The sequence below is a fragment of the Mesoplodon densirostris genome, chromosome 18, assembly GCF_025265405.1.
Source record: "Mesoplodon densirostris isolate mMesDen1 chromosome 18, mMesDen1 primary haplotype, whole genome shotgun sequence".
In the NCBI taxonomy this organism is placed as follows: Eukaryota; Metazoa; Chordata; class Mammalia; order Artiodactyla; family Ziphiidae; genus Mesoplodon; species Mesoplodon densirostris.
The window spans coordinates 10,569,170-10,591,873 of NC_082678.1; the positions used below are offsets into that span (position 1 = coordinate 10,569,170).

Consider the following 22,704-nt stretch of genomic DNA (forward strand, 5'->3'; position numbering starts at 1 on the left):
ACCAGGGGCAGGGTCACTAAATACTCCTGCACTGCACAGTGGTCTATATTGGCAAGTCCTCTGAAAGCGTAGACCCCTGCGGACACAGAGTGCTAAATTAACGTCCTCCACACCTCCCCAGCGGTGGCAGTTTGTATTGATCTTGCTCCCCGTTCTCTCTGACAGTTGTGGCATTTTCATTTTAAGCCTCCTGACTCAGGAAACTACTCTGAATAGCTTTGAATTATTGGGTGTAACGTAAGACAAACTACACTCTCAAAAAAGTCCCCTACCTGTCAGTCTTCTACAAGGATGTCGGTACAAATCTACAGGTGGACAGATCCTTATTCTCCAGGATTATAAATTATGTTTGGTCACTTAGAGCCTGGTGACAGCCTTCAAACAAATAATTATTGTTTCTCCCTGCATTTTCAGAAAACAGACCACCCTCAGATAAAGGGACGGGAAAAAGGAAAGGACATAATGAGTTGGTTGTTCTCCCTTTTCCCTTTTGGTTCTGGAATTTAACAGAAATCCTTGGAAATGATTCTGAAATGTCAAAGATGAAACATGAGGTCATTTCTGAACATGGGATAGGCTTTCCATTCTCAGCAAAGGGAATGTGGGCAAATTTTAATTCTGGTGCCTGAGATGGTCATAGGCAAGAAGGACATTGGTGAACGTGTGACTGAATTTCTTCCACAAACTGCTCAACACGAACAACTTACATCAGCGAATGGAGAAGCTGCTCACACATCTGTTTTTCAGCCAGTGGAAAGGCAGGAAAGATGCTCTGGGCTGAGACTACCAATATCCATGGTTACAGCATCAGGAGCAGTAATAGTGTCCACTGCTGGTGGGTCCGTCCCCTTCACCCTCAGCCAGGACTAGAATTCTTTGCTTACCCCAGGCAGTAGTGAATCGGGAGGAGTTGGTGAAGAGACTCTTTATTGGGTGGGGTGTTAAGCCATGTTTAACCTTCCTTCACCCATTCATTGTACCTTGAGCATTAATAGCACCAAAGGTGGAAGAAAACTTGGCCAATTAAACCATGCCTATTTCATATGGTACCACGCACCTGCCTTCCAAGTATATCCTTCTCTGGTTCCTGGTTCCATCAACTTTACTTCCAGTTGCAAATATCTATCTATCTATCTATCTATCTGTATTTTTGGCTGCGTTTGGTCTTCGTTGCTGCGCGTGGGCTTTTCTCTAGTTGCAGAGGGCGGGGGCTACTCTTCGTTGCGGTGCACAGGCTTCTCATTGCAGTGGCTTCTCCTGTTGCGGAGCACAGGCTCTAGGTGCGTGGTCTCAGCAGTTGTGGCTCGCGGGCTCTAGAGTCCAGGCTCAGTAGTTGTGGCTCACAGGCTTTGTTGCTCCACGGCATGTAGGATCTTCCCGGACCAGGGCTCGAACCCATGTCCCCTGCATTGGCAGGCGGATTCTTAACCACTGAGCCACCAGGGAAGTCCCTGGGAATCACCCTTGAGTTCAGAAATTACAGCTGGAAGTGGGTGTTTTGTTGGTTGGCAACTAAAGCCACAATGGTGAGAACTCTAATACTTACGAATGTGCTACGGGGTCTTTTTGTGCTTGCTTTGAGTCATCTTAAGCCAATGACTTCAACTTTTTGTATCTTCATTCGTGTCCTGTCATGTATTCAGCCATTCTCATGTATCCTCTCTCATGAAAGCCCATTATATTATCCAAGGAGGATGCTCCTTGGGTGAAAGAAGTTGAAGTAACTCATTCTGGCACTAAAATGTAGTATTTAAGACTCTGGAGCCCAGCTTCCTGGGAGTGAATCCTGGCTCTTTCACGCAGTGACTGTGTGACATAGGATTGGTTTTAGTTCATCTCTTTGCCTCTCAGATTTTCTCATCTGTGAACAATAGTGCCTTTTTTTGGTGGTTCTGTGAGGATGAAATGAGTTAAGATATGTTTATAGCACTAAGGGTCATGGTGCCAGGCACTGAGAGAGTGCCATGTAAGGGTTGGCTTTTGCAATTAGCCATCCATGTTCAGCCATTTAAAAAAGTAACCAGCTAACTGCTGAAAATTAACTACCTGCTGTGGAAACCAAAACCATAAACCCCACTGAAAAATTCAAATGGGTTGTCACCTACTTCAAAGAGCAATGGACAGCAAGGTGGGGCAGTCCTATCGTACAAGTTCTCTTTCAGACAGTAAAGTTCTAATGCCAAATATTTAACAACATTTAAAGATTAGCAGACAGTAAAAATTAAATTATGTTGATTTTTTTTTCTTGCGGTACGCGGGCCTCTCACTGTTGTGGCCAATCCCATTGCGGAGTGCAGGCTCAGCGGCCATGGCTCACGGGCCCAGTCGCTCCACGGCACGTGGGATCTTCCCGGACGGGGCATGAACCCATGTCCCCTGCATCGGCAGGCGGACTCTCAACCACTGCGCCACCAGGGAAGCCCAATTATGTTGATTTTAAGCTGATTTTAAAACTGTCTCCTCCTCTTGCAATTTTGAAGAGTAATTACAATTTTCTTCCCCCATATGTTCCTAAGTTGAAATGTCACATGGAGGTGGAGGCAAGAGCATACTGCTCTTCCTTTAGGGGAAGAAAACTAGCTCTGTGTTTCAAAATCAAAGCCTGAAACATTAAAAAAACAAAACAAAAAAACTAAACTAAAAAACCCAGACTACAGGGCTTCCCTGGTGGCGCAGTGGTTGAGAGTCCGCCTGCCGATGCAGGGGACACGGGTTCGTGCCCCAGTCTGGGAGGATCCCACGTGCCGAGGAGCGGCTGGGCCCATGAGCCATGGCCACTGAGCCTGCGCATCCGGAGCCTGTGCTCCACAACGGGAGAGGCCACAGCAGTGAGAGGCCCGCGTACCGCAAAAAAAAAAAAAACACAAAACCCAGACTACATAATACATGTGTAGACTTTTTATTTTTTTAAAAATTTATTTATTTTGTTTATTTACTTTTGGCTGCATTGGGTCTTCATTGCTGCGCATGGGCTTTTCTCTAGCTTCAGCGAGCAGGGGCTACTTTCGTTGCGGTACACGGGCTTCTCATTGCGGTGGCTTCTCTTGCTGCAGAGCATGGGCTCTAGGCGCACGGGCTTCGGTAGTTGTGGCACGTGGGCTCAGTAGTTGTGGCTCGTGGGCTCTAGAGCACAGGCTCAGTAGTTGTGGCGTACGGGCTTAGTTGCTCCACAGCATGTGGGATCTTCCCGAACCAGGGCTCGAACCCATGTCCCCTGCATTGGCAGGCAGATTCTTAACCACTGCGCCACCAGGGAAGCCCCATGTGTAGACTTTAAGTTCTCTCTTGGTAATCTGATGAGAGTTCTAATAAAGCCACATTAACTAAAAGAAGTTATGGTCAAAATTAGTATTTTTCTGGAGTATTATGGTTTTGCAGTCAATATTTTCCAAAGATCCCCAACTTGCTCTTTTGGCATCATCCATTATAAAGTAGAGATATGACCTTGCTAGAAACTCTCAAAAGTTCAGAGCAAGACTCACACTAGGAAAAGAAGGGACTTACATTAGGGAATTGGGCACTGAAGTAGCGACTTCAAAACATGATGATGGTTCTAGTTAGACCTCCTGGATGATGGAGACCCAAGGATTGGCACGTGGGATGCATTTCTTCAGGGATGTGAGAGTGACTAGATTTTTTTTTTTTTGAAACACAGCTTTCATTAGTATTTAGTGCAGTTCTTTCTAATCTTTCTGTCTTTGAGTGTATATATAATTAAAACAACACCACCATGGTTATGATATTGGAACTTCTTGGAACTATTTTAGATGTAGGACACCTCATGGTTTTGGATATGTGGGAGAAAAACTTTTATTGTTCTTATCCTGGGATGGCTTCTGTCTTGCTTTTCCAATTGATTTCTGCTCTCCATGTCACTCAGAACCTGGAGGCCTGGTCAAGTCCTGTGCTGGATAATGAGTGGCAGGGCACGTTGTGGGGAGTATGGACTGGGATTCTTGACCACCATCCTCAATCTTGACTCCTCCTACCCAGTCTCTAGCACTGGTCACCCAATTCCAATATTAAAAATGAAAGTAAAACCTCTTCTTTCCTGGATGTTGTACATGCTCTAGTTTCAGGACTTAATGAAGCTCAGGTTCTTGATGTCTCGTCACAGAAAGAATTCAGTGAGAGATACAGTGATAGGTAAGAAGTGGATTTATTTAGAGAGAAACACACTCCACAGACAGAGTGTGGGCCATCTCAGAAGGTGAGAAAAGGCCTAGATTTTTAAACTGGGTCCTAACAATGTTGAGTCTGAAATGGCAAGGTGACAATGAGCACAGACGATCAGAAAGGCAAGGAGACAGAAGTAGTCAGGGACAGAAAAGACCGAGTCATTTTCCAGCTCTTGCCTGATGGCTCATTTCCAAGATCTACAGAGCTGGTTCTCAACTGGTATGCCACCTCCCTCCCTCCCACAAGGTGTGCTGATGAATTCTGATGGACATGTACAAAACGCATTGTAGCCACGTGTCACGTGATGGAAGGCAGAGCTGAGTGGATCTTATGACATAGTGTAAAGATCAGGACACGACTTGCTCTGAATAGGAAAACAGGCAAAGAGTAGTGTCAGGCTGGTGCCAGAGAAAGACGGTGTGTTTATTACATTTGACATAAAACGTTCCCACGAGATCATGAAAGAGGATGATCAAGGCTGTGAACCTCGACACGCAAACAGTAACAACATGGGAAGGGTGACCAAGGAACTGTGGGTGCAAATGAGTATCTTCAGAGTGCTGTCCCCAAAGTCCACATTCATATTGTGCCTCAAACACAAAAAATTGCCTTTGGGAATTAAGGGCAGCTTGTATAAATAGCATTCTGGACAGGATGGGTACCTTTATGGATTCAAGAAATATAAAGTTAGCATGTCCTACACAGAGTGCTGTTGTATTACAAAGCTGGCTAAACATTCTCTCTTCTAGAAAAAACTAAGGGCATCAAAGTCCTTCCCATGTTCAGGACAATTTTGAGCTTACCAGGATTGTAAACTTGAACAACAATACAGAATGGATTAGTAATTTGGGGCGGGGTTTGGACTCAGGTACCACTCACCTGAATCCAACTGCTGCTTAACCCCATTTGTGTCTCCCCACCTGGAGACGTGGCTCCCAGGTGGGGCTGGGCAAGACCAGGCTCAGCAGTAGAAGCCCTTGCTTTCCACTTTGCCACAAGAAGCTTTTGGGAGTTGGCTGGGCTGCCATGTGCATAAATTTCATGGGCAGTTGTCTCTACTAATGAATTCTGTAGAGAACTCTCTCCTACCTGCCACCTTCTCTCTGATTCTCATGCCAGCAAGTTGGAATGACCCAGCCTGAGACGCTGGCCTGAGAGCAACAGTGGCCTCAGTGGTTAAAGTCTTCATAATGTTTGATCACCATTGGGGCTGCTCTCTGAAGGAGAGGCACGTGGGACTTTAGTAGAACTTGCTTCCTGATTACAAGCCATCCCACTAGGGAAGGTCCTCTGGGTGAAACAGAGCTGCAAGCTACTGAAATGGTGAACATGACATGTTTTATGACACTTGCTAGTATTTCTTAAAATGCAAATGAATCCTTCGTGTGCTGCAGAAATCTTGGTTGGTTTACATGGGTGGTGACGACACGTTTTCATGCTTTGGGGGACAGGTATGTGTAGTATTCTCTGAAATGGAGTTCTTCTGTATGGTAGGCAGTGGGTAAGGAAGTGGCGTGTGGCCAGGAAATTGTTGGATGTAAAAAATTTGAGCACTAAGGTGTAGTGTTTAGTAGCACGTTGAGACTGCCCTCCGTTGTGTATTTTTCAGGAGTGGTTTTGCTACAATGTATTTCTCCTTCATTCTTTATTTGAATTCATATTCTCCTTTTAGTTGAGAGGAACATTTGAAGAACATGAAAGACTTGGCCATTAAATGGAGGTCATCCATGAAAATATCTCCTACTTAGAATAATAGGTCATAAAACATGGGAATTAATTGAAAAGCATCATATGCATCTACTGTGTCTTCAACCCCATATAAAGACAAGATACTTGCAATGGGAGAGACACAATTTATACCATACTAGCAAAATGCAAAACAAAGTTTAATTAAGTGGTAAATTGGGTGGCACCAATTCTAAATTTCAAAGGAACTCACAGCAAAAAAGTGAGAAGTCAAGGGAGGAGGCTTCATGAAGGGGATGGTGTTTTCTAGGAACTCAAGGAGCAGTAGGGACCAGCTTAGGCTGGAGGCAGCACGGGAGCCAAGGTACGGATGGAGTGACACCCACGGTGTGATTCTCAGGCAGCAAGGCATATGGCCAGAGCAGAGGGTGTGAGAAGGAGAGGTGAGAGACAAAGTTGGCTGGCAAGCTGGGGTCAGACTGTGGGGGGCTCTGAGAGTCAAGCAAAGGATTGAGAGTTAATGTGTTGGAGAATAGGGTCCAACTGAAGGTTTCTGAGAAGAAAACTGCTTAATGTGTTACTTAAGATTAGCTTGTATGTTTCTTTCAGAGGAAGAAAACAAAGCATCTTTTTGTAGTTTCAATGGCTTATTTTTGTAAAGTGTAAGTCTTTTCTTTATTGCAAAAAAAAAGAAAATCCATGTTCACAATGGAAAACTAAAGACAAAGAGAGAAATTTTAAAGCATTCAAAACTCCATTAACCTTGAAATAAAAATTGCCAATAGCTTGGTCTGTGTTCTTTCAGACCCCCCCCCTTTTTTAAACATCTTTATTGGAGTATAATTGCTTTACAATGTTGTGTTAGTTTCTGCTGTATAACAAATGAGTGTGATGGAGACTACTAGCTTTCCACTGAAATCCCTTCTCAAGTGATGAGCTACAGTTGGATGTGGCCGCCCACCTTGAACTGAATGACTCAGTTTCCACTGCAACTAGGTGTGGCCTTAGGAGGAAAGTCTCACCAGTGGAGTGGGAGCACAATTGACGTGTACAGCCCGTTTCAGAGATAATCTCTGGCCCTGCTTCTCGGCTGGAGAGGCAACAACTTTGAAAGTCATGTGTTGAAGACAATAGAACCATCATTGGCCTGAATCCCTGTAAGTCCTAGTGGAGGAGAGCTGCCTGCTGATCACCTGGGCCATCACAGGTGCCAGAAATAAATTCTTTCTGGATTGAATCATCATATTTTTGGTCCCTTTGTTATAGCAGCTGACATTACTCTTGCACATATATTTATGCATCTGTATAAATATTGTGTTTTTTGTTTGTTTGTTTGTTTTTGCGGTACGCGGGCCTCTCACTGTTGTGGCCTCTCCCGTTGCGGAGCACAGGCTCCGGATGCGCAGGCTCAGCGGCCATGGCTCACGGGCACAGCTGCTCTGCGGCATGCAGGATCCTCCTGGACCGGGGCACGAACCTGTGTCTCCTGCATTGGCGGGTGGACTCTCAACCACTGTGCCACCAGGGAAGCCCCTTTCCTCCCTTCTTATTTGTTTGTTTGCCTCTTTGTTTGTTATCATCATCATTGTGGTTTCAAGGACACATTTTATTCAATTATCTCATCACATTTTTTGAGGCTCAAATCGTCCCAAAATTGGTGAACGGGAGTTCATTCAAGTTTGCTCTGACTTGAGTCTCCGAGCACTTCTATGCTTTATGGCACAATAAAATTTCATAGCCTCACCTTGTACTTTACCTGGCTCAGACCTAGAATCAGCTATTTTCCCAATAAGCTCTGGTTCCTTTTAGTTTAGAAAGCTATTTAGAAATCAGTATCTTCATGCTATGTGTGTTCATTGCTCCTAGAGGGACACTGTTCCTAAGTCCTTTCAATGGAATTAATTAGAAATATGTATTTAACACTAATACATATTTAGTGGAAGGGGTTTTCCCTTCCTTTCTTTTGTTTTATATTTATTTTTTTCTCATATTTAAAATCTTTATTCCTTAATTATATTAATATATGTATTCATTTGTTTTACTCTGTAATGAACATGAAATAATTTCAAAATCACAGTACAAATATACTCGAAGAATAAACCCATTAAGTAAACTTTATTCTTTCTTGGCAGTTCTCTTTGTCTTTACAATATATTCCTATTGTATGGCTCTGTCATAATTACTTTTGTTGGTCATTTAGGTTGCTTCCAACTTTTTCTATGATAAATAATGCTATGATGAATATTCTTATATATTTATGCACATCATCAATTATTTCTTTAAGTTCCCAAAGTGGGAATTTATATTAGTAGATTAACAGCATCACAAAGATTTACAATATTTTGTTCCCAAGTTGTCCTCCAGAAATACTCTACCAATTTACATTTCCAGAGGTACATGAGAATGCCAATTTCTACATAACTTTTCCAACTACATATTATCTTTTTAAAAGAGACTTTGTCATTTTGGGAAAAGACTATAATTTTAATCTGTAACTTGTATGTAATTTTAATTTAATTATTATTATTTTTTGGTCATGCCATGTGGCATGCAGGATAGTTCCCCAACCAGTGATCGAACCCACTGCAGTGTAAGCGTAGAGTGTTAACCACTGGACTGCCAGGGAAGTCCCCTAATTTAATTATTAAGGAGGTTCATTTATTTAGCTCATCTATTTAGAATCTATATTCCACCAATTTCTAAAAAGTGACTTAAAAGTTGAACTGAAAACAGTGTAAAGAAATAGGAAAAGAAAAGGCAAAACTAATTTATGGTGAAAATACCCAGAACAGTGGTTGTCTCTGAGAAGGACAGAGGCAGGAATTGACTGGAAAGGGTCATGGGGTGATGGAAACACGAAACATGGTTACATGCATTTGTCAAAACTCGTTTAAAAAAATGAATTTTGATACATTTTAAAAAAGGAACTGCATGGACAACCATCAGAAGATAGGGCAGAGGTTTTTTTTGCCGGGGGCGTGGGCGCAGTTGGGGAAAACCTCCCTGAGGAAGTGACCTGAGCTGAGATCTGAGACCTGGTGGGAAGGCAGGCCAAGTACTTCAAGAAAAGGGAACAGCATGTGCAAAGCCTCCTAGCAGGAGGTGGCCTGGCATGAAAGAGGACCCAAAGCCAGTGTGGTTGAAGCATAGAGCAGTAAGGAAGGCCAGATCCCAAAGGGCCTTGTTGGCTACATGATGGGTGTTGGTCCCCATTCTGAAAGCCACAGAACACCATGGAAGGGGTTTAAGTGGCCAACAGAGTGATCTGGGTTCCACTTGTCAAATCACCTGTGGCAGGGAAAGCGGGATTTGGGGGCAGGAGCGGGAGTTGTGAAGACCTGTTAGGGGGCCTTTGCAGTAACTTAACTAGGTGATAGCAGAGACGAACACACAGATGGATTAAAATGATAAGTAAAATGGATGGGACTTGGTGATGTGTAAGACGGTAAGGAGGAAAGTGTCAGATTCTGATGATACTGCACAAAAGGAAGAACAGGGACTTCCCTGGTGGTCCAGTGGTTAAGACCAGGCTTCCACTGCAGGGGGCGCGGGTTTGATCCCTGGTCAGGGAACTAACATCCTGCATACCTTGCGGCTCGGCCAGAAAAAAAAAAAAAAGGAAGAACAAAGGGCCAGGCTGGGAACTTTAGCACCGGGCCTATTGAGTTTGAGACATCCAAGTAGAAATTATTTAGAAAACAATTGGATATTTAGATCTGGAGATCAAAAGCAAGGTTTGGGTTAGAAATGCGGATTTGGGAGTCATAGGCAGGTAACATCTTGGGCAGGTAACCTGAGGAGAATAGATCAGGGTTTCTTGGGGGTGAGACATGAATATGCATGGGAAAAAATTGCATCCTTATTTCCACTAACCTCTTATTGAAATCTAAGCATATCTTTCATTTACTAATACAGGCAACAAACCACAGTAGTATTAGCAGTACCTCTGATTTGTCACCAATCAAAATCACAGGTATTTTCACATTTCATTAAATAGGTTACAGATGTCTCAAAGTACCCTTTACGCCCATCACTTGTTATTTCATGTGTTAAAAAAGAAGCACAGGGCTTCCCTGGTGGCGCAGTGGTTGGGAGTCCGCCTGCCGATGCAGGGGACACGGGTTCATGCCCCGGCCCGGGAAGATCCCACATGCCGCGGAGCGGCTGGGCCCGTGAGCCTTGGCCGCTGAGCCTGTGCTTCCGGAACCTGTGCTCTGCAACGGGAGAGGCCACAGCAGTGAGAGGCCCGCGTACCGCAAAAAAAAAAAAAAAAAAAAAGAAGCACATATATTACTGAGTCACAGATTTCTAAAAATATCTTGATGATTATTTCAAGGATTGTGGTTTCCTTTGAAATCCTGTGCATCTTATTTTATGCATTTGAAAATATTATTGTGAGAAGAGGACCCAGAGAGGTCATCCGTATTGCCCAAGAGGCCTGTGATACAAAACCAGGATAAACCCCCAGGTGTGGAGTGAGAAGAGAAGCAAGCCTGGAGGAATCCCAGGACTCAGCGCCGAGGAGGAGGAGGAGAAGCCAGGAGAACGTGGCTTCGTAGAAGCACGGGGACGTAGCGTTTTGAGGACAATTGAGTGGCCAGGCGAGCTAAAGCTGCTGAGAGGTGGAGCTCAGTGAGGACTGCAAGAGACGCCCTGCATCATAGATGCGGAAGGCATCTGACGAAGAGCCCTTTCTGTGGAATGACGTGTGTGGTAGCCAGATCGCAGTGGGTTGCGTTGTGAGTAGGAGGTGGGGAAACTGAGTCAGTCAGTGTAAATGATTCCTTTGAGAGCTTTGTGAGGGAGAAGCAGTAAGTGGACGGGATGGGGGCTCAAGGAAGGTCTCTTCTGTTGTTTTCTTAAGATTTTTGATAGGAGACCTTGGATCATGATTAAAGGCTGATGGGAAGGGAAGGCTCTGGTACAGAGTTGGAGACGCGGGAACAGAAGGGACGATGGATGGAGTGAGAGTCCTGAGCAGAGATGGAAGGGTTGGTAACTGGGTGGGAATGAGGGGGTGGTGGTGCAGAGGGAAGGGGGTGGATGGGTCGGGCAGCAGCGAGCTGAGAGGGAGCTTCCACGTGAGGACCCCTGTGGAGTGGGGTGGAAGAGAGGAGGGATTGGGGAAAGGGAAGAAGGCTTGAAGTGGAAGGGACAGTTGACCAGGGAAACTGGGCAGCACCGAAGAGTTGCAGGTTAGTGGCCGTGACCTTCCAGGGGCACCATTTTTCAAGGTTGGGTGATTTTTTTTCCGGCAGTCGCCAGTGGTGTGGGTGCAGACCCAGAGACCGTGGATGGGCAGGATTTTGCCAGAGAGGTGTGGCAACAAAACGAAGGGCAAGGGAAGTGTTAAGAGGATCAAGCACAGAACACAGGCTGCTTGGGAAGGGAAAGTTGGCACAGAGCGGGCAGTGAGAGGACAAAGGGAGAGGAACCAAGGGACCGGAGGTCATTCACTACTATATCCCCATACCACCCAACACAGTGTCTTGAACACCAGTGATTTATAATTCCTTAACAAATAAAGCAATTGTTGTTGTCAACAAAAGAAGGTTTTAGGGTGAAATGCTGTATTTATAGGTTATGTTTAATGCAAGTGTGCCCCTGAATAATCATGTCTCACAACTGACTGAAAAAATTTTTAATTTTGATATCTGAACTTTAATAGGTTTTAAACAAGTTTCTGGGTTTTAAAAAGCAATTAGAACCATTTTTTTAAGTAAGGGATTTTAATAAGATGTAAACTGAAATATACAGCACTACATAAAATGCGAAAAAAGCCACTTTATCGTAATCTTCGCTCATGCAATTTCTGAGCTGCTGAGTCTAATTAACACGGGGAACTCTTGGGGTCAGAGGTCAACATTGCTCGGCACCGGCGATTTCACGGAGCTGGGATGACAATTGGTGTTTGTCTCACTGGGCCGAGTGGCAGAATCACCCCGTGGAAGGATTGACTCTAGGCTGTCCTGCTTATCTGTTCAAAAGGCAGGACGATATTCTGGAAGCAGCTGCAATTTAAACTGACAGTTGCCCCATTTTCCTGCCATGCCCTATTTTTAAATTACCTAGTGGAACTCAGGCGAAGCACAGAAACAGAGGAGAAATGAAGCACTGCTGGCTTTGCCCAGACCAATTATCATTCGTTTGTGCCATTTACTGCTGTGAAAGGCTTCTAGGACCCTGGTTTGCCCAGGGGCCTGCACCCCAGGTCTTCCAATTACTCTATAATATGATCACAAAGGAAGCCTTCAGTTCAGTCTGGTGAGTTACCTGGTGGAACATTCAAGCACACCAAGATGACCTCTTATAAAGTACGAGTGAGTCCTGGGTCAACTTTGGGCTGTTCTGAGTTTCCTCTGTCATGGAGAGCTGCTTATGTCTTTGTGTTCTTGCCCATCTGTGACAAAAGGAACTTACCCAGAGCTTTAAAGAAGCCACCTGTCCCTTTGCGGAGTGGTAGGCCAGGAAAAGAACGTTCTCTTTCGCCAGTTACTCTGCTCGTCACCAATGAGGAGGTTTCCAAATGGTTGATTGCGGTTTCAATCTTCAGACCCAAACTGGCCATTGCACGTTGGCGGTCTTAGCTAAACCACTCTCTTCTTGATGATTTCAAGCCAGGCCAGGGTCTGTCCACCACTCCTGGTAACGGTACGCACTTTCTTCTCTCGCTCGAGGCAGAGTGCTGCCCTGGCGGTTGTGGCTACACCGCTATGATTTCAACATGTGCACATTCCTAAAACATTCCTGTGACTGAGAGTCCTGAAACATTCATGGAGCTCCTAGCGTGTGGTGGAGAAAAGAGCAACTAAGCCCGTGCGCCACAACTACTGAGCCTGCGCTCTAGAGCCCATGAACCACAACTACGGAGCCCGCGTGCCACAACTACTGAAGCCTGTGCACCTAGAGCCTGCGATCCGCAACAAGAGAAGCCACCGCAATGAGAAGACTGCACAACACAACTAGAGAAAGCCCGCGCGCAGCAACGAAGACCTAACACAGCCAAAAATAAATAAATACAAATTAAAAAAAAAAAAAGAACTTTCTACCAACTAGTGTGTCTAAAACTGCAATGGGTGACTAGACTAAAATGTCCTTCAAGGTCCCTTTCCTGGGCTGTGAACCTATGATTTAAAAAAAAAGAAAAAAATGTGTTCTTCATCTACACCATCTACATGCTCCTGCCCGTGCAATGCGGGCCGTGGTACTCAGCGGGGTGCTCCTGTCTGCCCCTCACCTGGCCATCGCCCTGTGCACCAATGCCCGGGACCGGTTCCTGCTCAAGCAGTTCTAGAGGCTGGAAGTCCAAGATCAAGGTGCCAGCAGATTTGGTTTCTGGAAGAGTCTGGAAGTGAGTCCTGAAGAATGAAGTCTCAGAGAGCTGCTGGTGGGGAGGTGACCTGCCCAACAAGACAGCGGGTCCTAGAGAATGCCACCCTCTGAGGGACAACATCATCTCTGCTTCCGGGCCCCCTGCACCATCTCTTCCTTCCAAGGTTCTGTCCCTCCTTCTCCCTTGCCCTGTGCCCTCCCTGGGCACCTCACCTGGGTCCTGCCTTATAACTTCCTGCCCCTGGGTGGGGCCTTTGTCTCAGATTTTTTTAATATGAAACATGGCAAAGTAGAGAGAATAATAATGAGCTCCTATATACCCATCATTCAGATTCGAAAATTGGCATGATTCTTCCCACATTTACTTCATTTATTCTTTTTTTCTCTTGCTGAAATCTATTAAAGCAAATTCCAACCACCAAAAAAGAGCAATAACCAGTGCCTGCTCCTGAGTGGCTCCCAGCCTAAGGACGAGACAGACAGGAAGACGTATCCTAAGATGGGCTTGAGCCCAGACGGTGTTATGGGGAATTCAAAGGAGGGACAAGAACCAAGCCACTTGACCCCCAGGAGCAGCTCTGGAAGCTCTTCCCAGAGGAAGTGTCCTCAGAGTTGAGGGTCAGGCCATCCAGGGCCTTGAGGGCCATCAAGGCCATCAAACACATTGCTAAGGGGTTTGAACTTGATCCCAAAGACAAGGGGAACCACTAGGGAGCTTTTAATAGAGGAGTGGCATGATCCCGTTTGGTTCTAGAGGGATCCACTCATAATGCTGCCTGGGAGACTGGCCGGAAGGGGTGAGGTGAAGACAAAACGATCAGGAAAATGGCTCCTACAATAATCCAGGCAAAAAAAAAAAAAAAAAAAGACAGGGCCCTGCAAAGGGAGGTGCTGGTGGACAGATTCAAGAGAGAGGAGGGAAGACAGTCTAACTCTGGTGTCTGACGGCTATGAGGTTGAGAAGGGGCAGAGAAGGAGGGGTCTGAGATAATCTCCAGAATTCCGGCCTGGGCAGCAATGAATTCAGGAAGAGGAACCCATCTGAGGGGAGAAGACAATGCATTCAGCCTCTTGAGTCTGAGGGGGTGGTGGGACAGGCCAGGGAGGACAGACCAACGGCTAAAATGGAAAACAAACTCCAACGAACATTCCCGACGAACCGTGGGCTGCCCTTTCTGCCTCCCTGACGTCTGTGTTGGGCTCGAGATGCTGGGTGTGGAGCTGCATTGTGACTCAGGTGCACCTCGAGGGCGCGGAATCTGCGCTAGAGTCGAGGGGGCGGCGGTGACCACACCTGGCCAGGTGTTAGGGATGACTCACAGCCTCCCAGGTGGGGCCCCCCCACCGCCGGCAGTCAGAGCCAGCTTGTATGTGTGTGACCTGAGCCAGCTTGTATGTGTGTGACCTGCCTCATTTTCACACGGGCCCGGGGCCAGAACGACGGGAGGCCCGGCCCACGGGGAGTCTGACAATGGACAGGTAGACGTTAGAGAAAATTAAAAGTGTGAGTCACAGAACGCGTATGCCATGTGCTAAGCTGGCTGCTTCCATGACACCATCAAGGGTGTTGGTAGGTTGACACTGACAGATTAATGGGAGAACAAACAGCTCCCTAAGAGCGGTTTGAAAGAGGAGAAGCTGCAGGTTTCACAGGCAGGAGAGGCTGAAAAGACAGGTAATGAAAGGAGACACGCAAATATGCCCAAGTTGGAGGAAAACACCAAATGCAAAGCGAGCCAGCCTTCGCGGACACCTGACTCAGCAACGGAGAGCAAACGTTTGCAAGGAGCTGGGGTGGGCAAAAGCATTGTAGTGCGGAGTGTGCGAGGATGCTTTCTGGGAAACAAAACCCCTTCCTGGCCCGTGGGATCTTGTCTTGTTTCATCTTTTGGACCTGACCATAAACAGGAGCAGTGCTGTCCTATAGAATTTTCTGCAACGTTGGAAATGTCCTATATGGCAGCCATGGGCCACATGTGGCTCCTGAGCCTGGAACTGCATTTAAAATTTTATTTTAATTAAATAGTCCCACACGGCTAGTGGCCGCTGTATTGGACAGCACAGTTTTAGGCTTTTGCTGCCCTCGTATATGAACGCACCTTCTGACTTTTTAAGCCACTGCAGATTACTTGAAGAAGCTTTAGTTTTCGTTTCAACCTCCAACGTTTGTGTGGATGATCACGAACAAAACAATTAAAATGTTTATGTTGGGTAACCGCCTTCACGCTTAAGCTTCCCTTGCCTTCTGGGAGGTTCAGGAGATCTCACGGATGTAAGCATCCTGCTGAGCCAGGCCTGGGGCAGAGCCGGCTGCTGCTGGTGGCAGGTTAGCCGCCTCCTTCCAGTGTAACGCTGGGTCCTGGTGACCTGGAATCTAAACATTTAGCTGCTCGGTTGCTGATGGTGAAAGGACAACAATCCTATTCCTATTATCGGAGCAAACGGTGCTCTTGAAAAACTGAGGGCTGGTCCCCACCTTCTTTGCCAAATATAGTGACCACATGTCCTCAGTCCTTGAGATTTGTGCTCTTGGAAGTGGCCCATCCAGCAAGGATGCGGGATCTTGGAAGATGAGAAGGGGCCATCATGACTTTCTTCATTGAAGGTTGTTGTCCCCCAAGTCCTGGGCATCATTTTCTCTGGGGAAATTGGGGGTCCTGACCGTTCTCTGTGAAGTCTTTTTAATTTTTTTATTCAATTTCTTTAAAAAAAATTTTTTTTTGAACTTATTTTTATTATGTAATTTTGGCTGTGTTGGATCTTCATTGCTGTGCGCGGGCTTTCTCTAGTTGCAGCGAGCGGGGGCTACTCTTCGTTGCGGTGCATGGGCTTCTCATTGAGGTGGCTTCTCTTGTTGCGGAGAGTGGGCTCTAGGCTCAGGGGCTTCAATAGTTGTGGCACGTGGGCTTAGTTGCTCCGCAGCATGTGGGTTATTCCCAGACCAGGGATCGAACCCGTGTCCCCTGTATGGGCAGGTGGATTCTTAACCACCGCACCACCAGGGAAGTCCCCTCTGAGAAGTTTTGAGAGGTCAAAATATCCTGGTGCCCCTGGCACCACAGCAGGCTCCTTTGGGCCAGCAGTGTCCCGGGGACACTGTTTCCTGCTCATACTGAGAGACCGCTTTGCTTTTTAATGTACTAAATCATCCAAGGTGTAGTTGGTCCTGTAGAGCTGCTGTTTATTTCCCTGTTAAATTCTAATTTGATTAAACAGCTCACAAGGTTGTAGGTAACTTTGAAAAGGGTGTGAAATTAAGTTGCTACGTTAGGTTAGCTCTTAGAAATGTGGCCTGAGATGGGGCTGAGAGGAAAGAAGGTATTCTAGAAGCCTTAGGAGCTGCTCCTCTATCGATAAGTGTTGGAGCATCATTTGCAAGCATAGCTGGACACCAAGGCAACTTATAATGAATCTAATGTTAGTATGACACTTGAGCATCTCACACGTTCTCACAATGATCCTCTGAGATAATGGCATAATAATAAGGACCTCCTTGATGGGAAATTGAAGTACTTAGAAGTAAAGTGCTTTGTCCGAATTCACACTGTAATGAGGGACAGAGCTGGCCCTTGATGATAAGTGTTCTTTGTACTGTGTCACACAGCTAACTTAAATGTGTTGAGGTGCTGCTTTATTATTATTATTGTTTTGTAATTTTTGAAACTTGAAGTACAGTTGATTTACAATGTTGTATGAATTTCTTCTGTACAGCAAAGTGATTCAGTTATACATATATATATTCTTTTTTGATATTCTTTTCCATTATGGTTTATCATATGATATTGAATATAGTTCCCTGTGCTAAACAGTAGGACCTTGTTGTTGATCCATTCTATTTTGTGTGTGTGTGTGCATGCTTTTGTGGGGGTTTTTTTGTGTGTATGTTTTTACTAATGATTTTATTTTTTTTTTAACTTTTAATTTTATATTGGAGTATAGTTGATTAACAATGTTGTGATAGTTTCAGGTGTACAGCAAAGTGATTTAGTTATATATATACATGTACCTATTCTTTTTCAAATCCTTTTCCCATTTAGGTTGTTACATAATATTGAGCAGTAAGTTATACAGTAGGTCCCTGTGTTATACAGAAGGTCCTGTGTTATACAGTAGGTCCTTGTGGATTATCCATTTAAAATATAGCAGTGTGTATATCCATTCTATTTATAAAAGCTTATGTCAGCTAACCCCAACCTCCCACTCCATCCCTCCCCCAACCCCCTCCCCCTTGGTAACCACAAGTCTGTTCTTTATGTCCCTGAGTCTGTTTCTATTTCAGTTCATTTGTGTCATATTTTAGATTCCATGTATAAGTGGTATCATATGGTATTTGTCTTTCTCTTTCTGACTTACTTCACTTCTATGATAATCTCTAGTTGCATCCATCTTGCTGCAAATGGCATTATTTTGTTCTTTTTTATAGCTGAGTAATAGTCCATTGTATATATGTACCACATCTTCGTTATCCATTCATCTGTCGATGGACATTTAGGTTGTGTCCCTGTCTTGGCTATTGTGAATAGTGCTGCTATGGACATAGGGGTGCGTGTATCTTTCTGAATTATAGTTTTGTCTGTATATATGCCCAGGAGTGGGATTGCTGGATCATATGGTTATTCTATTTTTAGTTTTATGAGGAACATCCATAGTGTTCTGCATAGTGGCTGCACCAACTTACATTCCCACCAACAACGTATATAGGAGGGTTCCCTTTTCTAGGAGGTGCTGCTTTAAAGAACCCCTCAGCACAGGCTTGGTAGTGATTGCTTTATCTTGGCATTAGATTGAACACAATCTCTGCATAACCAACAGTTAAAGCCACCGGTCAGAGTGAGGAGGTTGTGCCATAAGGGAGGGGCTACCATGTTAACTGTGCATTTATCTGGGGATCTGCCCGCCCCCAGGCAGGTGTTTAGAAATGGCATCTTTTTTTTTAAAAAAAAAGATGTTGGGGGTAGGAGTTTAGTAATTTATTTTATTTTATTTTTGCTGTGTTGGGTCTTCGTTTCTGTGTGAGGGCTCTCTCTAGTTGTGGCAAGCGGGGGCCACTCTTCATTGCGGTGCACGGGCCTCTGACTATCGCGGCCTCTCTTGTTGCGGAGCACAGGCTCCAGACGCGCAGGCTCAGTAGTTGTGGCTCATGGGCCTAGCTGCTCTGCGGCATATGGGATCCTCCCAGACCAGGGCTTGAACCAGTGTCCCCTGCATTAGCAGGCAGATTCTCAACCCCTGCGCCACCAGGGAAGCCCTAGAAATGGCATCTTGATACTGGATCTATTACTTGATGGTAAATGCCTCACTTTTTCCAGGCCCATCAGCATTGTGATGGTCTAAGACTGGGTTAAGGAATGAACAAGTGATGGAACTTGCAATACAAGTGTCAAAATTTGGTGGTAGCATGCTTCACATCGTGATTGTACAGTGGAAAAATGTCCATGGATTAAGCAATCCACTCTCACACAACCCACTCAATCAGGGAATGAACTTGCCTTCTCAAATCAGGGATAAAATGTTCTTTTGAGTTTTCAGCCACAGCAATTTCTAGAAGGAAATTACTCAGGGAAATGTTCCCTAGGTAAGAGGGCTTGGGTTGGGTTTACACTGTCTCATTGGACTGTATCTTTCTCCTGCCACTTTCTGATTGACCGAGGATCTTTTGCAGCTCTAGTGCCTGATGTGACATTCCATACACTAAGCTCTGGAAATTGCATCAGTCCGGCCTGGGTTCTCCTTTGGGAGATGCTAGCATTCTTTTTTTTTTTTTCTTTTAAATATTTATTTATTTATTTGGCTGCGCCGGGTCCTAGTTGTGGCATGCGGGCTCTTAGTTGCGGCATGCATGTGGGATCTAGTTCCCTGGCCAGAGATCGAACCCGGGCCCCCTGCATTGGGAGCACAGAGTTTTAATCACTGGACCACCAGGGAAGTCCTGGTGCCAGCATTCTTTTTTTTTTTTTTTTTTTTTTTTTTGCGGTACGCGGGCCTCTCACTGTTGTGGCCTCTCCCCTTGCAGAGCACAGGCTCCGGACACGCAGGCTCATCAGCCATGGCTCATGGGCCCAGCTGCTCCACGGCATGTGGGATCTTCCCAGACTGGGGCACGAACCCGTGTCCCCTGCATCAGCAGGTGGACTCTCAACCACTGCGCCACCAGGGAAGCCCTGGTGCCAGCATTCTTATCCTGGGGAACTAGCTCTAGGATCTCCCTGGCCTTGGGGACCCTGTAGAAAGAAGTTTCATAAATTCTGCATTCCCTCAGGATTTGATATAGAGCAGGGCAGCCCCAGATTATGAAGGTTTAAGAACAACCAGATTTTCACAGAATCTGGGTGGGGGTCCAAACCTGGGAGGAGAAATCTTCAAACTAGCCCATGATTGTGGGAGCTGAAGATTTCTGGGCTCTGGTTTGAATGTCATAAGGGCTCTCTGGCTTCACGTGTACCAGGCAAAAGTCTAAGGATTGAGTGAGGAGGGATTGGGATTATAAGCACACGGTCCTGATGGCTGTTGAAAAGGATGAATTCCATGATGCTTCCCCTCACCCTGACCTTCCTGCACTTTTGTATCCAGAGGCAAATCCTCCAGTATTCCCCAAAGAGTATCTGTAATACAGGGAGCAAAGCAGAGGGGAAATTCACTGGAAAATTCGGAGCTTGTCACTCTTCTTGATAGAAAAGGTGCAACTTGGAAGTTACTTGTACAGTCAATACCCAAACCCTTGGGATAGCATCATCTGGAAAAAATCGAAAGTATCAAGTAATGTTGTTCCAAGTTCTCCGACAAACTGAGGTGCAGTGACATACAGCAAACATGAAAAATCCTGTTCGCGTGCTTTAGAAAATGCCAGTTTTATGCACTTTACCACATATTTTTGTCTTTATTTCATAATTACTTTTATATGTGCAGCTGCATCCTTTTTTAGATGTGGTCTGAGTGTTTTGCAATGATGCCTTAAAGAATGAGTAATTTGTATAGCATGAAGAGGGGAACTACAGGAATCTGTCACCAGTTTGTCCCCTAAACACAGTTTGTGGAGAGGAGCATGAACCTTCAAGTTCTAGAATATCCCAAATGCATGAGTGTTGCCATGCAAAATGGCCAAGACTCTGCATATGAGTCTTTGCATGAAAATAGAAGAACCCAGCTGCCCGTTTGTTTAGTAATTCCAAACTAGGAATATGGCTACATGCTACTGTTTGACTGAAATTACATTTTTTTTCATCTGTCCTTGATTTTTGTTTCTAAGTGCAAAACTGTGAGAATTTATCTTAATGCTAAAAATGTGTTGTTTGAGCCAAACTAGATTTAAGTTTTGGATTAATCTCACTCCCTAAGTTTAATCAGCAGCAGGCATTATATTTAGTCCTTGGCTAACATGAAAAGATGCAGGCAATGTGTTCTTCTCAGCACTGCCGATCTTGTGAGATAGTTTCTTTCACCTTCAGGCTTTAGGTGGAATATTTTATTGTGTGATTTTATGTTCCTTAATAGGGAGTATAGATCTCTCCCAGGGATACATCCATAAACATCAATCACTGATGTTTTTAAGGTGTCCTTCAAACATGAAATAAGCACCATGTGAGCATCCTAGATTAAAGAAGAACTTAATTGATATCAGGTATCCAGGATCTATCTTGAGGATCCACACCACTGATAGAAAAGAGAGTCCATCCTCTAGAGTATATTTCAGCCATAAAACATTAAATAAGAATTCATAAAAGGCATATTACTCATCTTAATTTGCCATACTAACAACCATCATTGTATGCAGCTTGCGGTCTTCAGTGCTTACATAGGATAAGTAAAACTCTTACACAGATAAGATCTTAAACATGAAATATGATCATATAGCTTAGTGGTTCAGAGCACCCTCTCAGGGGTCAGACTGCCTAGAAAGGAAACTCTACTCTACCACATACTGGCTGTGAAATCTTAAGTAAAGTTTCTTCACTTTTCTAGGGCTCAGTTTTCTCATCTGTAAAATGAGGCAAATATATAGAGATTTATGAGAATTAAATAAGTTAATAGGTATAAAACGCCTAGCACGGTACTGGAACATTGTAATCACTCGAGTAATGGTAACTGCTACTACTGTAATCATCATTTTCATATTGTTATCATATTATACTGATCTTATTATTATTATTATTTTTTTTTTTCTTTTTGCGGTATGCGGGCCTCTCACTGTTGTGGCCTCTCCCGTTGCGGAGCACAGGCTCCGGATGCGCAGGCCCAGCGGCCATGGCTCACGGGCCCAGCCGCTCCGCGGCATATGGGATCCTCCCAGACCGGGGCACGAACCCATATCCCCTGCATCGGCAGGCGGACTCTCAACCACTGCGCCACCAGGGAGGCCCTGATATTATTATTTATTATTATCATCCAGACAAAAATATTTGAACAATTTCTAGTTATTACATGACGCAATTATTACTGCATTTTACTCTATTTGAAATGAAAACTATACTAAGCAATGCAATGGGTAAGACTATAAGCCTACATATATATATGTCTATATTAATATAGACAGATCAAGTAGGCATAGATATAAGTATATAGATATATTATGATGCAGTGCTTTAGAAGGCCCGGTGCTTCCGACTCTTAAAATCAAAGAATTGCAGCATTTCTGCTTTGGATGGTACCTCAGAGACCATCTCCATTGGTCTACAGGAGAGAAGAGTGAGGCCCAACCAGGGTGAAGAGGGAAGGTCACACAGCAGAGGAGGGGCAGGGGTGGCACCCAGGACAAGAGCTCCTGCCCCTGCCTCTCCCTACCCTGCCCTTTAAGATTCTTCAACATCTCCTTTTTGGGCTGGCTTTTTCCTACGTCAGTTACACACACACACAGAGATACACAGACACACACACAGACACACACACCCCCTGCAGCAAAAGAATGTCTCCCAGCATTCTAAGTACCTGTTTGGAAGATGACCAACTTGAAAACCGGGATCTCCTAAAATTTGTCTCTTGTCCCCAAAAGTGATCTCGTCTCTTCCCATTTGGGTCTCTTCTGTATTCCTGTCGTCTCAGACAAGCCTGCGGAACAAAAAAAAGATGTTTCTTTGGTTTAGGTCCACAACTAGCTTTGATAACTTTATGCTTAATTCCTGTTGTGAGGAACAGGAAATGCAGGCGTCCATCTCTAAGTGTTCATCAATACCTGTTACCAGGTGTGAAGACACTCACCCAGGCATCACTCCCTCCTCCCTTTGCCCAAAATGTCAGGTCAAAAATATTAGTCACGGGGCTTCCCTGGTGGCGCAGTGGTTGAGAGTCCGCCTGCCGATGCAGGGGACACGGGTTCGTGCCCCGGTCTGGGAAGATCCCACATGCCACGGAGCGGCTGGGCCCGTGAGCCATGGCCGCTGAGCCTGCGCGTCCAGAGCCTGTGCTCCGCAACGGGAGAGGCCACAACAGTGAGAGGCCCGCGTACCGCAAAAAAAAAAAAAAAAAAAAAAAAAAAAAATTAGTCACTGCCTTAATAAATTCAAACAACATACA

The 22,704-nt window shown here is 45.0% G+C and overlaps 1 protein-coding gene across 1 annotated transcript in view; it reads right to left on the reverse strand.

The window, feature by feature from the left end:
- The window catches only part of MARCHF10 (membrane associated ring-CH-type finger 10), a 93,091-nt gene that overhangs the window by 61,109 nt on the left and 9,278 nt on the right, over window positions 1-22,704 (reverse strand). The window contains exon 2 of the mRNA XM_060082149.1: window positions 22,120-22,239. Within this exon, the coding sequence (XP_059938132.1) occupies window positions 22,120-22,239 (120 nt within the window). The remainder of the gene's footprint in view (window positions 1-22,119; window positions 22,240-22,704) is intronic.